A 14,905-nucleotide genomic window follows, 5' to 3' on the forward strand; every position below is an offset into this window, starting at 1 on the left:
AATTAATCGTCCGAAGAGCAATGGTTTCTGGCCGGGGTGACCGTGGGTACATACATGTACATATTGTGGATTAATATGTACATGTATGGATTAAGAGCAACTAAATTAATCGCGAGTTGTGGAAAATGAACTATCGGCGTTGAAAGTCATCATGTACATTGGATGTTAAACCAATCAAGAACACCACAATTATCATCCTCCTACGATTTTTCTTTTTCTTACGAAAGAGTGACAACCCCAATCTCTGTACATCCATCATTTAATCATTATCCTCTTAAGATAGCACATATCCTATTGCCCCATCAACAACATCGTGCAACTTGCAACCTAGCCTCCTTATAACTGTCGTGAAAGCAGGCGGTGCAGAGCTGGAAACATTCTTCTTGATTTTGTTCTTCTTATTATCATCCTTTTCTTTTCCCTTGGACCTAGAATCATCTCTAATCCAATTATTAATTCCCTGTGGTATTTGTCTGCCCCACTGGCAGCACCTCCCTTTTGAAGAAGAAAAAACACATCCAATCAGCCTATTGTCAACCTGATGCATATTCTGTGTTAAAAAAAAACGATGCATATTCTCCATCAATCTCTTGTATGACACCCACCGAGGACCCCACATGAGAAACAACAACTTTCTCCTGAAATTGCCTTAAATCTGTAACCATGCAATAGGTACGATTACCTTAGCACCTACAATGGGCTTCCAGCGCATGTATGGATATAAACCTAGTTATGAACCCGAAAAATGCACTTAGATAACTATGTGACCGAAAATGAAGAAAATCAACACACCGCTTACAAAAGCATACTAATTCAACATTAGATCGCACCATTTCTTGATCCATCCATGATTCGATTCATATTTCGTCGTTGTGGTCGCGCTGTGAGGTGGGTCGGAACGAGCATACCCTTGCCTCCGCGTACACCTTTCCAGGCCGACAATAATAGCCTTGTTCTGGCGCGCAGTGCGAGTTGTGAGAGCATATGCAGAGCCCTTCGACGGCGCAACCCTTGTGGACGATGTTGGGGCTCCCATCGATGCCGAGCACATGGTCGCTCCACTCGCTAGAGAAGACCCCGTCTGGGTCGTACCTCTCCTTCACTTTGAGGAACTCGTCGGCCTTTGCGTACTTGGCGATGGCGCCGTCGAAGGCGAAGTTGCGGTTCTTGCCCCATTGCGGGAGGGCGCCATACTTGCGCAAAGCCATCTGTTCGAGCTCGTCGATCACATCAGAGTGAGCACGCGGCCTGCCTTGGGTGTAGCTCCGGTAGTAGGTGAAGTCAAAGTTGACCGAGTCCTCCGTCTTGCTGAGGTAGGCGGAGGAGGCCCCAACGTACCGGATGAGCACGCCCATCTTGGCGTCGAGACTGCATAGGGCGCGTGGGTTGAGGTCGCGGAGTCGTTGCATGTCGGCGACCAATGCCGGGGCTTTGAAGAGCGCGACGCTGAAGTCGGTGTTGTAGAAGAAGAGGCTCCGGACGCGTGGGTCCCATGGGCATGAGGAGCGGAGCAGGTTGTCCTTGGCATCGATGCACGAGCCGGACGCCTGAATGCGGTGCTGGTACCCGACCACCGGGTATCCCGTGAAGGAGGAACCGTCGTTTGTGAAGCCGTACGCCAGCATGGGGAATGACGCGGGCAGCACCCTCGCGGCTAGGCACCGTGCCATGTCGTTTCTTTCCTGCACATGCTCCTCTGCGACTCTTGCGATGATGAGCCCGAGCGTCGGGAAGGAACGGAAGCCGAGGTAGTCGTTGAGGCCATCGCCGGGCGACGAGACATCGACACGATCGTCCTCGCAGTAGATGACCTTGCCCTGGCGCGGCAGCCACATCATGTCGCCGAACTCGTGCAGATGGCCCCACACGGCCACCTGCGCTGCCAGGTCAGAGTCATCGCGCTCCAGGAAGGTGACGGACCGCTTGAACATCGCTTGCAACTGCAGAGTAACCTGCGCAAGCATGACACACAACACACATAAGGATGGGACTACCATTACACACACATAAGATTTGTGTACATCGAAGGGATATATACAAAAATTGTAAGCTGTTCACCGGTGTGTGTATGTATGTATGTGTCACGTACCAAGCCAGCCTCGTAGGCAAGCAAAGTGACACAAGACTCACTTCAGCACATTGGCATGCATGCGCATTGGCAACTACTACACGTGCAGGAGTACCTGCGAGACGACGCCAAGGACGCCGAGGGAGACCTTGGCCGCGTCGAGGTCGGGGTGGTCGGCGCCGAGCTCCCGGACCACGGCGAACCCCTGGCTCGCCGGCGCCGGCGTCACGATCCTCATCCCGACCACGTACTCGTGCACGGCGCTGCCCTTCCCCCACAGCGAGCTGCCGTGCGTGCCCGTGGCCAGCAGGCCCCCGATGGAGACGCCGTACCAGTAGGGCGAGTGCGGCAGCGCGAGCCCCGCGGCGGCGGCGGCGCGGATCAGGTCCCGGAGCACCATGCCGCCCTCAACGGTCATCAGCCCCTTGACGGCGTCGACGCTGACGGTCCGGTTGAGCCGCGCCGTGCTGATGATGGTGTCGTCGCGGCCGCCGGGCAGGCCAGCTTGGGGAAGCTGTGGGAGTGCCTGGGGACCGCCTTCACCTTGCGCTTGGCCGCCGCGGCGGCCACCAGCTCCGCCTCGGTGCGCGGGAACGCGGCGTCGGCGGCGCGGCAGGCTGTGCGGTCCGGGAAGGAGCCGTAGACGTTGGCGAGGATGCAGTCGGAGGTGCCGCGGGCGCAGGACACCGAGTCCGGCGGAGGGCTGGAGGCGGCGGGGCGGCTCAGGAGGAGGCCCAGGGCCAGGAGGAGAGCTGCCGGAAGCAACGAGGACGACCTGCTAGCTTCCATCGATCTACCACGCTGGAATGCGAGAGGGAAGGAGTAGCTCCTAGTACTACTTGCATTTGCATACGCAAGGCCTTGCTTGGGGGCAAATAGCTTCCATGCGACGTCGTTGGCGTGAATTGTCTCTAATGCGACGTCGTTGGTTGTAATAACTCTCATGCGACGTCTCCCAACGCATAAATAGCTCAAGCAAGACAACCCATTTACGCGGCTAGTGGCTGTTAGTTAGGCTGAGGTTTGGTTAGGACACTGAGGGTTATGTGCTCTGACTGGTGGGGTCCACCTAGGGCCACGTAGTCAAGAGTCAATCGTCCATGACTCGATCGGTGACTGTGTGACCGTGCTCGACTCGCCCGTGCTGGACTGGGCGAGCGGCGCCACCGTAAGCATCTTCTCTGGCAGCGGTTTCTTCTCCGCGGTGGTGGAGTGCATTTCTCGGCAGCGGCAGAGCTATTGCGAGGTGAGCCCGAAATCATAGTCCCACTCCCCAGAATTTTGAGGGATCTGTGGCCTCATGCTGCGCCTCTGTTTCTTGGCGATTTAGAATTGGGCGGGCTCTATTGGATCCGGGGGTTGTTTCTTCTCCGCGGCCCAGTGGTGGAGCGCCTTTCTCTGCAGCGGCTATTGCGAGTGAGTATTTTCCAAACACTACTCCCATTCCACTGAATTTTGGACAAATCTGTGGCCTCATGCTGCCCCTGTTTTTTGGTGTTTTAGAATCTCGATTGGATAGGAGATGGAGTGAGGGCTGGATGAGATGGAGCGAGAAGACAGTGCTTCAAATCAGTAATGCCGCCCTCTTTTCTTGGTGATTTAGAATCGAACTCGATTTGGTAGTGACTGTAGCTTACACTGCCGCCGCTGCCTGCCCTTGACAAAACAGGGGAGGTTCAGGTTCTGCCACCACATTCATAATTATAGTGGAATTTTTTCCCTGTAAAGCCAAACTCAGTGATGGCAGTGTCCAAGACATTGATAGAGATACCACCGTGAGGTTGGATGTCGAATTTGCAGATGTTGATCCCCAGGAATTGGAGAGCATGAAGGAGAAGGCCGTGGGCAATTTGGTGGAGAGAATTGGGGAGAGTATTGTTTGGGGTCCAGAACAAGAGGTATCTCTGCAAAGTTTCAATAACTATAATGGTGAATATGTGAGAATTGAAGATAGATAATCCATGGTTGCTGAAATTGATCAGCAAGAAGGGTGGGCAAGCAAACAAGTAACATTTTATGCAGAGCTAATTGATCTGCAAACTCATTCCAGAGTTGGTTATGTGCCATCAAAGATGGTTGCACAGATGGAAGATGATGAGTGGGTTTCACAGAAGAAGATGTTGGCATTGTTGACTGAACCGACTGTAGTAGCTGAAGATACAGGGATTGATGCAGATGGAGAGGAGGGAACCCATGGTGCTAGGAAGATTGTTGTTGACTGGAATGTAGTAGAGTTGAATGAAAAAACAGATTTGGTCATTACACCAATATCTGACATTGATATGGCCGAAATGTTTGGCATTCAAGTTGATGACAAAGATAAGGAGAAGGATGACAGTTCTTTGCCTGCTGATGGTAACACATGCCCTAGAAATGCAAATGAGGATGAAGAACAGCTGATGAGAGAGGCTGCAGATGATGTGGATGATGCAGATGATAATGAGCTGGTTTGTTTGTATGACAAAGAGAACCTAGTTATTGAGGTGGGAAAGTTGTGGCCAAGCATGAAGGAGTTTAGGATGTCTTTCAGGACCTATGCAGTGAAAAAAGAGTTTGATGCCAAGACTATGTTGACTGATCGAAAGAAATTTTATGCTCGGTGCAAAGGTTATGATGGTGGTGGCAATCCTTGCAAATGGTACTTGTCTGCCAGACTACAACCTGATGGAAGTACAGTAAGGGTAAATCAAATACCACACCAGCATACATGTATGACCACTTCACAGAGAGTTTCAAAGATGACATCACAACTTTGGGTTACAGAGAAGATTACTCCTATTTTAGCCAAGACTCCAAACACTACTGCAAAGAGGCTTAAAGTTGACTTGGAGAAGATGTACCCCATCCGGCTGCAATATACCACAGCGTGGAAAGCAAAACAAAGGGCCATGAAATCATTGTATGGTGACTGGGCAAATACATTTAGGATGTTGTATAGTTTTATAGCAGAGGTGGAGAAGAGGTCACCTGGGAGTGTGGTGGAGATAGATACAGAGGTAACAGAGGATGGCAAGGTTTTATTCAGCAAGTTTTTTATGTGTTTGAAGCCTTGCATAGATGGACTCAAAGCAGGTTGTCGTCCATATTTGAGCATAGACTCATCTTTTTTGACTGGAAAGTGGAATGGTCAGTTGGCTGCATGCAATGCTCTAGATGGACACAGCTGGATGTTCCCAATTGCAATAGGAATGTTTCAATCAGAGACAGAGGCATCATGGATATGGTTCATGATGCAGCTGAAAAGATGCATAGGGCCAGTTTCTCCTTTGGCCATCCACACAGATGCATGTGAAGGGTTGGAAAATGCAGTAAAAAATGTTTTCCCCCATGCTGAGCAGAGGGAGTTCTTTGGACATATGTGGATGAATCTGATAAAAAAATTCAGAGGAGATGAATTTGGGCGCATGTGGCCAGCAACAAGATCCTACACCAGACAGACACATTCCTATCACCTTGGTAAGATATTGGCATCATGTAGTGATAATGAATTTGCTTCATGGTTGAACACCCACCATTCTCTGTTGTGGTATAGATCAGGTTTTAATACTGCCATAAAATGTGATCATATCAATAACAACTTGGCAGAAAGTTTTAACAACAAAGTGAAGGATTTGAAAGACTTGCCTGTGCATGACATGGTGGACCAAATAAGGATCATGATCATGCGTTTGTGGGAGTTGAGAGGAAACATTGCTAATATTTTGGAAGGGGACAAGCTTCCAGCAGTGGTACAACAGGTGGTCAACATGAGTAGAAATCTTTCACATCTATCTATTGAGAAATCTTCCTTGTGGGGTGCTGAAGTTAGAGATACAAAGAGTGGTAAGAGGCATGTGGTAAATACTGAGTTGCATGAGTGCACTTGCCAAGAATGGCAACACACTGGAAAACCATGTGAGCATTCCATACTTTTTTGGCATCTAAACCCAGGTTAAATATGCACCCATATTTGCATGAGTATTATTCAGTACAAAAAATCAAAACTGCATATGCAAGTCCAATTCCTGCACTGACTGACCAATCTCAGTGGCCTGAGGTGGAAATAGAATTTACCTCCTGTCCCCCTGTCACTAGAAGAAAGGCTGGGAGGCCGAAACAGAGCAGATTCAAAGCTTGGTTTGAAAAAGGTGGTTGTAGTAAGAAGGGGAAAAGGAAAAGGAAAAGAATGATAATCCCAAAAGGGCTCAAAAAGGTAACAAAAATAGGTGCAAGTTGTGTGAGGTACTTGGGCACAGAATTGGTTCATCCAAGTGCATCTACACTCCTCAGAGGCTAAAGTATGTTTATGTTACTATTTTTGCAAGTTTTTGATTTTGCTACTTGTTCTAGTATCTAACCAAGTAAAATGCTTTATTTTTGAGGAGGAAGCGTGCAGAAAAAGCCCCACCTCTTGTTATTGAACAATGCTGGCTAGTGAAAAAAGCAAGACTCAATGGTTTTAGAAGGAAGAGCACTAAGCAGATAATGTTTGGTGACAAAGATATGGAGCAAACTGAAATTGTTACTGCTGAACATGAGCTAAGTGTTTCTGTTTTGGATGATGTGATGCATATTGAATCTGTTTTGCAGGCGCTAGGGCAATCTGAAACTGTTGCAGATGAAGCAACTGTTGTGCTGCCATGCGAATCTGCTTCGACAATTGTGTTGCCATGTTTGAAGGTTGTGCTGTCAAGTGTTGAGTTGCAAATACTCAATCTGCAGAAGTGCAAACTGAAGAAGTGGGACATGATCAGGTGCAAAAGTTGAGGAGGCCTAGTGGAGTTGGCAAGAAAACCAAGGGGCCAAAAAGCAAGAGCATCAGCATCAACATACTATGCGCCGTGGAACCATATCATCAATATTAATCAAGCAGGACATAGGGTTTTACCTCCATCAAGAGGGCCCGAACCTGGGTAAAACTTCGTGTCCCTTGCCTTCTGTTACCATCCGGCCTAGACGCACAGTTCGGGACCCCCTACCCGAGATCCGCCGGTTTTGACACCGATAGTGCCCTTGGCCCATTAAGGTTAGGGCGCCCCCCTACAGCCCATGCTGCTGTATTGGACGTGGTGGAACATTTTCCGGACCTCCGGACCTCTCCGGAATCCTCCGGAACCTTCCGGAAGCTTCCCGGTACAATACGGGAAAAAACCAAACTTTTCCCGGAACCCGAACAACAACTTTCCATATATAAATCTTTACCTCCGGACCATTCCGGAAATCCTCGTGACATCCGGGATCTCATCCGGGACTCCGAACAACATTCTGTAATCACATACAAGTCTTCCTAATAACCCTAGCGTCATCGAACTTTAAGTTTGTAGACCCTACGGGTTCGGGAACCATGCAGACATGACCGAGACAACTCTACGGCCAATAACCAACAGCGGGATCTGGATAACCATGTTGGTTCCCACATGTTCCACGATGATCTCATCGGATGAACCACGATGTCGAGGATTCAATCAATCCCGTATTCAATTCCCTTTGTCCAGCGGTATTGTACTTGCCCGAGATTCGATCGTCGGTATCCCGATACCTTGTTCAATCTCGTTACCGGCAAGTCTCTTTACTCGTTCCGTAACACATCATCCCGTGATCAACTCCTTGGTCACATTATGCACATTATGATGATGTCCTATCGAGTGGGCCCAGAGATACCTCTCCGTTTACACGGAGTGACAAATCCCAGTCTCGATTCGTGCCAACCCAACAGACACTTTCGGAGATACCTGTAGTGTACCTTTATAGCCACCCAGTTACGTTGTGACGTTTGGCACACCCAAAGCACTCCTACGGTATCCGGGAGTTGCACAATCTCATGGTCTAAGGAAATGATACTTGACATTAGAAAAGCTTTAGCATACGAACTACACGATCTTGTGCTAGGCTTAGGATTGGGTCTTGTCCATCACATCGTTCTCCTAATGATGTGATCCCGTTATCAACGACATCCAATGTCCATGGTCAGGAAACCGTAACCATCTATTGATCAACGAGCTAGTCAACTAGAGGCTTACTAGGGACATGGTGTTGTCTTATTTATCCACACATGTATCTGAGTTTCCTATCAATACAATTCTAGCATGGATAATAAACGATTATCATGAACAATGAAATATAATATAATAATAACTAATTTATTATTGCCTCTAGGGCATATTTCCAACACATGTACCTCATGTATTGCAATATATGTTTATGTATTATTTGTTATCTTTCTTGTTCTTTTTTCTTTGCTTTGCATGCGTACATGTTCTCCCCTGTAAAGAAGTACTCCTATTTGTACAATCTAAGTTGACAATTAACTGAAGGGTTCTGGTTTTAGGGTATGAACAAATCATTTTACTGCATTCAAGCACATATTTTATTTCATACTGAAAACAGATAATTCCAAAAATAGGATCATTTCTTGCCATTTCTTGCAACAATATTTTGTATGATCTGGTTTATCATAAAGAGATACCAGACAATATCTAATTTAATTATATTCAAACTAGATGAGTACATACTACAAAGTAAAACTACCGCATCAACAAAGAAAAGATTGCCCTCACTTGATATTTTGAAGACAACAAATCATATGAATCATGTCATGAATTATGTATAAAAAGAGAAATTTTTGACTGAGGTACATCGGTTGCGAACATAAGAAATTATGGATTTAATTACTCATCCTTGTTGCTAATAATTACATAGGGTGCGTACATAAGAAACTCTGCAATGAATTACTGACTGCAATCAGAAAATGTCTTCACAATATAGTTGTAAGGCTTCATGATTTTCATCAAATAAACTAGTTTTTCTGACAACTAAATAAATGTACTGTTTACAAGGTCTCAACAGATTTGGCAATCAGATTGCAAATAAGATGCATAATCCACTTCATTATATGGAAATCATGAAGCAGATAGAAAAAGTTTGCACTGTTAAGGTATGAAAGATTTTATAAGAAAGGAGGAAATGTGGAATCAGCTTTGTGCATATGGAGCATTAAGATTACACTTAGTAATGAAAAATTATATATAGTAAGAATGCAATAGAAAATCTTGTTGCTAGAAATGTACTGTTGCATGGACTTGGCATGCATGATTACTGATGTGGCATAGTTTCATGGATTGATTTGTGCAGGAGAAGAACTAATCCATGTTTGTTGTTAATGGCAGGCAGTGGCCGTAAATTGTTACTGCATGCATCAGTGCTGACCAGATGCATAACTCGATGATGTGGTCCAGTTTCATGCATACCAAAACCAGATAATGGGTTGCCACTATTTTAGAACGGAGCATAGTTTCATGAATAACAAAACCAGATAATGGATTGCACAATTGAGGAACAAAGCATAGTTGTAACAGGGGTTCTACTGATTTAAACTCTCATCATTGATAGTATTGTTGGTTACTAGCGAGGCACACGTGCATTGGGCATGAAAGCAACAGTTGATGTCAATTATTTCAGATGCACTTTACATTGCTATGCTACTTTAGCAATGGATTTTTTTGTGTGTGTTTTCTTTAATAAAGTGATAATGTTTGTGCATAATATGCATTCAGATTCACAAAGTTCAAAGCATTAGACATTCATTTAGAAGAAAAGAGTTTGCGCTGTTAAAGTATCCAAGATTCTATAACAATGGAGAAACATAGTGCTATGAGGTTGTTTGTGCATAGGTAGCATTGTGCTTAAGCTTACAAATGGAATATTCTAGATAGTACACATGCTTGGAATTTTTCTTTTGTAGTAAATAAGATATCGAATGACCAACAATGTTGGGATTTACCATCTGTTCATCGTTGGATTGGCTTCATCCAACAGCAAATATTCAAAGTTGTTTCCAAAGTACATGTTTTAAAAGTTACCATTTATAGAAGCTCAAGCACCGTTGATAAATATTTACTGTTGCATGTCAACTTTTCAAGTTCTAGATATTAATCATTGATCCTCTTGTTGACTGTCATGAAATAAACAAATTTGTAGGAAATTTTCTATCCACTCAAACCTATCTGAAAGAATCCTACGTTTTTAGTATGCACAATCAAACACTCATACAATCATGTAGGATTCAAGATGACATGCCACTCTAATCCCACGTTTTCCCTATTCCTGCATTTTGGAAATCGTACGAATCAAAGAGGTGATACCTAAGAAATACACCGTTTTCTACAGCAGAACTGATTCATAATCAGTTTCTAAATCATATTCTTACTCATCTTCACAAAATAATTGCACGCACAGGGGGGTTTTAGGCCTACATGACTACTGTTCCATGCCAGGTTTCAAATTGAAGGGGTTTCCTTCCAAATGTATGAAACAACTAGTACTAATCCTAACCCTAAGGGAGAGATCAAGAAACATAACCTATCTGGACGAAATCTAATCCGTGCTGCATGCAATTTAGGAGAAAACCCCATGGGAGAAAACCCCAAAAACAGAGTAGGAGAATAGGACAGAACAGAGTAGTACCTCCGAGAGCTCATCGACCTCCTCGTCGAACTCAACAGCCTCGTCCTGCACTTCCTGAGCGTCGAGCTCGGCCTCCTCGTAGTACTTGTAGATGAGCTCGTACTGCTCGCACTTTCGCTTGGCCCTCTGCTCCTCCAGATCCATCGCCACCTCCTCCTCCACCTGCTCCCCGACCGTAGGCTCGACCGTTGCGACGGCGGCCGGAGCAGTCATAGCAGATAGTGCACCGTCTCCCGTCACCGCGACGGCGCCGTCGGTCGCGCCAACCGCGGCGGCAATGACCACAGCAGGCTTCTCCACTGCTTCTACCGCTGCATCCTTCTCCACCGTCGTGTCTTCACGGCCGGCCTTCATCTTCCAACGACGAAGGACAAGGGAGGTGGTTGCTGGCTCGTAGGAGGTAGGGTTCGAGGTGAGAGGAGAGGGTTTTTGCTGATTTGGGGAAGAAAAGCAGCAGGGGTGGGGGAGTGGGGGAGACGGGGGTGGGGGAGGCGGACTTTATTTGGCGTGTGGGTGGACGTTTGGAGTTACCAAGGCTAGACGCGTGGCGTCGTGCGCTCGTGCACGCCCCAACCGCTTTAAATTTTTTTGTCATGAATTTGTATATTTTTTGACCTGTGGTTTAGCGAGGAAATTGCACAAACCACCTACTTTTGGTGTTACTTTTGCATAGAACACCTACTTTACAGGTTTGTTGCAAAAAAACACATATTGGGGTAATTTGTTGCAGCAAGGTCTAATCCGCCATTTTGGGTGGGTTGACATGATTTCTGACAAGTGAGTCCTGTTTGTAAGTGCACCGCGGGAAAAAAAAATTCCACATCAGCACCCAACTAGAACTGTGCAAAGTTTACAAGTAGGTACTCTAGAAATAATTCCCATTGTTTCTGGGCCCACAGAAATGAACTGTTGACAGTTTTTTTGTTCCCACATAACATGTTGGCACACAAGAGCATGCACCAAACTTGTTCTCCTTCGACACACAGACGCTATAACGATGGACATGTACCAGTAATATTCACACTGCACGTGTCGATACCATCTTGACCAACACGCAACAACATTGGTCTCATTGGACTCACACATGCCAAAAGGGGTCCAAATCATTCACCAATTCTTCTAGTCACATTCCACTCCAAGATGCGACAATGGACCGACATGTATCAATATTGATCTATTTGCACAAATAATTGGTATAAGGGCCAGATGCACCAATAGATGTCACAATGCACTGACACATGTCACTTGGGCCAACACGCACCATGCCCACATACAAGGAACAAATAAGCCTATAGGATCCACATGCACCGATAAACTACGTCTCGACATGCAACAACTTTTTGTAGTCACATTGCACGCACAGTGCATACCAAGACACACCAACGGCCCGTCATGTAGCAATGCTTCAAACGGTGCCATCTTTAATTAGACTATTCTGGTGACTGTTGTTGTAAGATAACTCCGCATACGGTAAACTTTTATCCCAACTAGTACCATACTGCAATGCACAAGCTCTCAACATATCTTCAAGAATCTGATTGAGCCTTTCTGTCTGTCCATCAGTCTGAGGATGATATGCTGTACTAAAATTCAACTTCGTTCCCAAAGATTTATGCACTTTCTGCCAAAAGATGGACGTGAACTGCGTACCTCTATCAGACACAATCTTCTTAGGAACTCCATGCTGACATACTATTCTTTCCATGTATAGCTCTGCCAATCTTGCCCCGCTATAAGTAGTCTTGACAGGCAAAAAGTGAGCAACTTTAGTGAGACGATCCACTATTACCCATATAGAATCATAACCTTGCTGAGTATGTGGTAATCCCACTATAAAGTCCATTCCGACTTATTCCCATTTCCACTCAGGAATCTTCGTTGGTTGCAACAAACTAGCGGGTCTCTGATGCTCAGTCTTTACCCTCTGACAAGTGTCACATATAGCTACATACTCAGCCACATCTCTTTTCAATCCATACCAGCAGTACTTCTCCTTAAGATTTAGATACATCTTAGTACTTCCAGGATGAATAGAATAGGCTGACTCATGTGCTTCATGCAAAAATGTATCATGAATGGCCTTCACCTCAGGCACACATATCCTTTTTCCAAACCATAAGATTCCATTCTCATCTATTCTGAAGCCAGGTGCTTTATACCAATCACCACATTCTCAGCTATCTCCTTTAGCTTTTCATATTCTAGCTGACCCTTACGTATTTCTTGCTCCAACGTAGGAATCACTTTTATCTCCATAGCACTAGCAACAATACCAAGGTTCAGATGTTGCAACTCTGCATACAACTCTTCTGCCTCTGGTCTCAACTTACGATTGCTGTCATATTTCTTCCTACTGAGAGCATCAGTTAGAACATTCGCCTTACATGGATGATAATGTACCTCCGGTTCATAATCCTTGATTAACTCTAGCCAACGACGTTGTCTTAAATTCAGACATGTCTGAGTGAATATATACTTCAAGCTCTTATGATCGGTGTAGATATCACTCTTGTGACCAATCAGATAGTGTCTCGAGATCTTCAATGCGTGTACCACAGCTGCTAACTCCAGATCATGAGTAGGATAATTTAACTCATGCTTCTTCAACTGTCTCGATGCATGCGTCGGTGGTGGTGACCTCATGTCCGCTCGCACCGTGTTCGATGAAACACCAACGAGGGCCAAAAGCTTCGAACTGCATCGGCATCGCTCGGAGTAGCAGCGGGTACACGCTGGAGTGCTGGATGTGATGCTTGGCCATCTCCAACTCACGAGCATGTAAGAGAGTGATCATGAGACAGTAATGATTTAATTTGGTTTTGCAATGTTTTTATTTTAAAAATCATTGGTTTATCTTTGTAAAATAGTTATTTACATGAGAATTATTGAACAAAATAGTTTTTAAAGAGCAATTTGCATTCAAACAGTCTTCATTCTTAACGAAGCTATGAGTTCACATTTTCTCTAACCAAGCGGTCTTCAATTTTGGCCACCACAGGAGCCTTGTATTAGCTCTTGCGGTGCCAAAACGGGAGCTCGGATGTCCGTGCGAGGAAGCTGATCTATGACAGTGGCCTTGGTGATCCTGTGCCCCGGTTGGTAAGTTGGGAGACAGCAGGGATGCAAACCAGCGCCAACGATGGGCGAAGATTGCACGACGGATGAGCGGCGCTAGCTAGAGATGGAAAATCTGCCGAAGCGGTTTAGGTGAAAGGATAAAGATGGAGTTTTCATTTTTTTTCTAATATAATAATGAAAGTCGGACTCACTATAAAGATCGACGTGGGCTTAGCTTTATGGAACTGGGCCTTATGACACGTAGGGCCCATCTGAAGCTTCTAGAGTTGTTAATCTGGTGGTTGAGAATGTGTGTGACAAAGCATGTGTTTGAGTATTTACTATCTAGGGAAGTACAAACAATTTACAATCTCACTGGACCCATAAGCCAATATTGTTTTTTTCTGTTTGTGTGTATATGTCGCAAGTTTTCTTGTTTTATTTTTGGTTTGGTACTCTAGCTAGGTCTAGAATTGTTTTTGTTCTTTTTTTAATTTCAAAAAAATCGAGGGATGTCTCAGTTTTTATTAAAAGAAAGAAATATTTGGTCCAAAGTTGAATGAGCGTGTCATGCAGGGTTAAATCACAAGATAAACTGATGAAACACATGATGCATTAGTGGATATATATGTAAATCACACGGGTGATTTGAAGACAAATTGAAAAACATGATGTGTTAGTTAAATAAATAAATATCATGATACAATTATAAGTAACCATGCAATAAACTATATGTTCAATACTTGCACTCACGGGCATTTTTGCTACTACTAATAAATTGATAAAAATCAGAGAATGCCAAATGGGCCGGCACGGCCTGGGTTAAACGGGCCCAAACCCCTCTTGCCCTCTCTCCTGTAAAAGCCGCCCGCCTCCGTCTCCCCCCCGCACTCCATCGCCTCGCCGCCGTTCCCGGCAACCTGTCGACCCAATCTCACGGAAATCACCCGACGCCTCGTCCTCCTCTCCAGATCAGATCTTACGCCCGACCGTCCGAGGTGAGCACATGCTTGTACATCCCGATCAGCTTGGAGTTCGTTCCGATTGGTTGGTAGGCGCGGCGCTGGTTCGTAGGTCTCGGATCCAGCGTGGTCTCCCTCCGCCTCCGGAGTTGCTCGTTCCGATTGTGGTTGGTAGGCGCGGCGCGGCGCCGGTTCATAGGTCTCGGATCCAGCGCCGTCTGTATCCTATTCGTATGAGGAACCTCGGCTAGGATAGGATTTAATTAGTTAGGTTTTGTATTAGGGTAACACCACCTAGGGTTTTAGTTAGGGTTTGCTTGGTTGGTTGTGGTCAGATTTTGGTTTCTCATGAATTCTTCAACTGTGCCTGTCACGA

At 45.5% G+C, this 14,905-nt stretch overlaps 1 protein-coding gene and 1 pseudogene across 1 annotated transcript; both read right to left on the bottom strand.

Moving 5' to 3' along the window:
* Positions 1–857: 857 nt before the first annotated feature.
* LOC125507679 (putative L-gulonolactone oxidase 4 pseudogene) lies at positions 858–3,013 on the bottom strand (annotated as a pseudogene).
* A 7,131-nt stretch (positions 3,014–10,144) lies between these two features.
* Positions 10,145–10,864, bottom strand: LOC147974190 (uncharacterized). The gene is made up of 2 exons (XM_087524940.1): positions 10,511–10,864; positions 10,145–10,150 (listed from the first exon to the last, which is right to left on the bottom strand). Exons 1-2 carry the CDS (start codon positions 10,862–10,864, stop codon positions 10,145–10,147), a joined length of 360 nt encoding a protein of 119 aa, XP_087381066.1.
* Between the last annotated feature and the right edge of the window lie 4,041 nt (positions 10,865–14,905).

This window comes from Triticum urartu, chromosome 5A, assembly GCF_056163025.1.
Source record: "Triticum urartu cultivar PI428250 chromosome 5A, HENAU_Tu73, whole genome shotgun sequence".
NCBI classification, from domain to species: domain Eukaryota; kingdom Viridiplantae; phylum Streptophyta; class Magnoliopsida; order Poales; family Poaceae; genus Triticum; species Triticum urartu.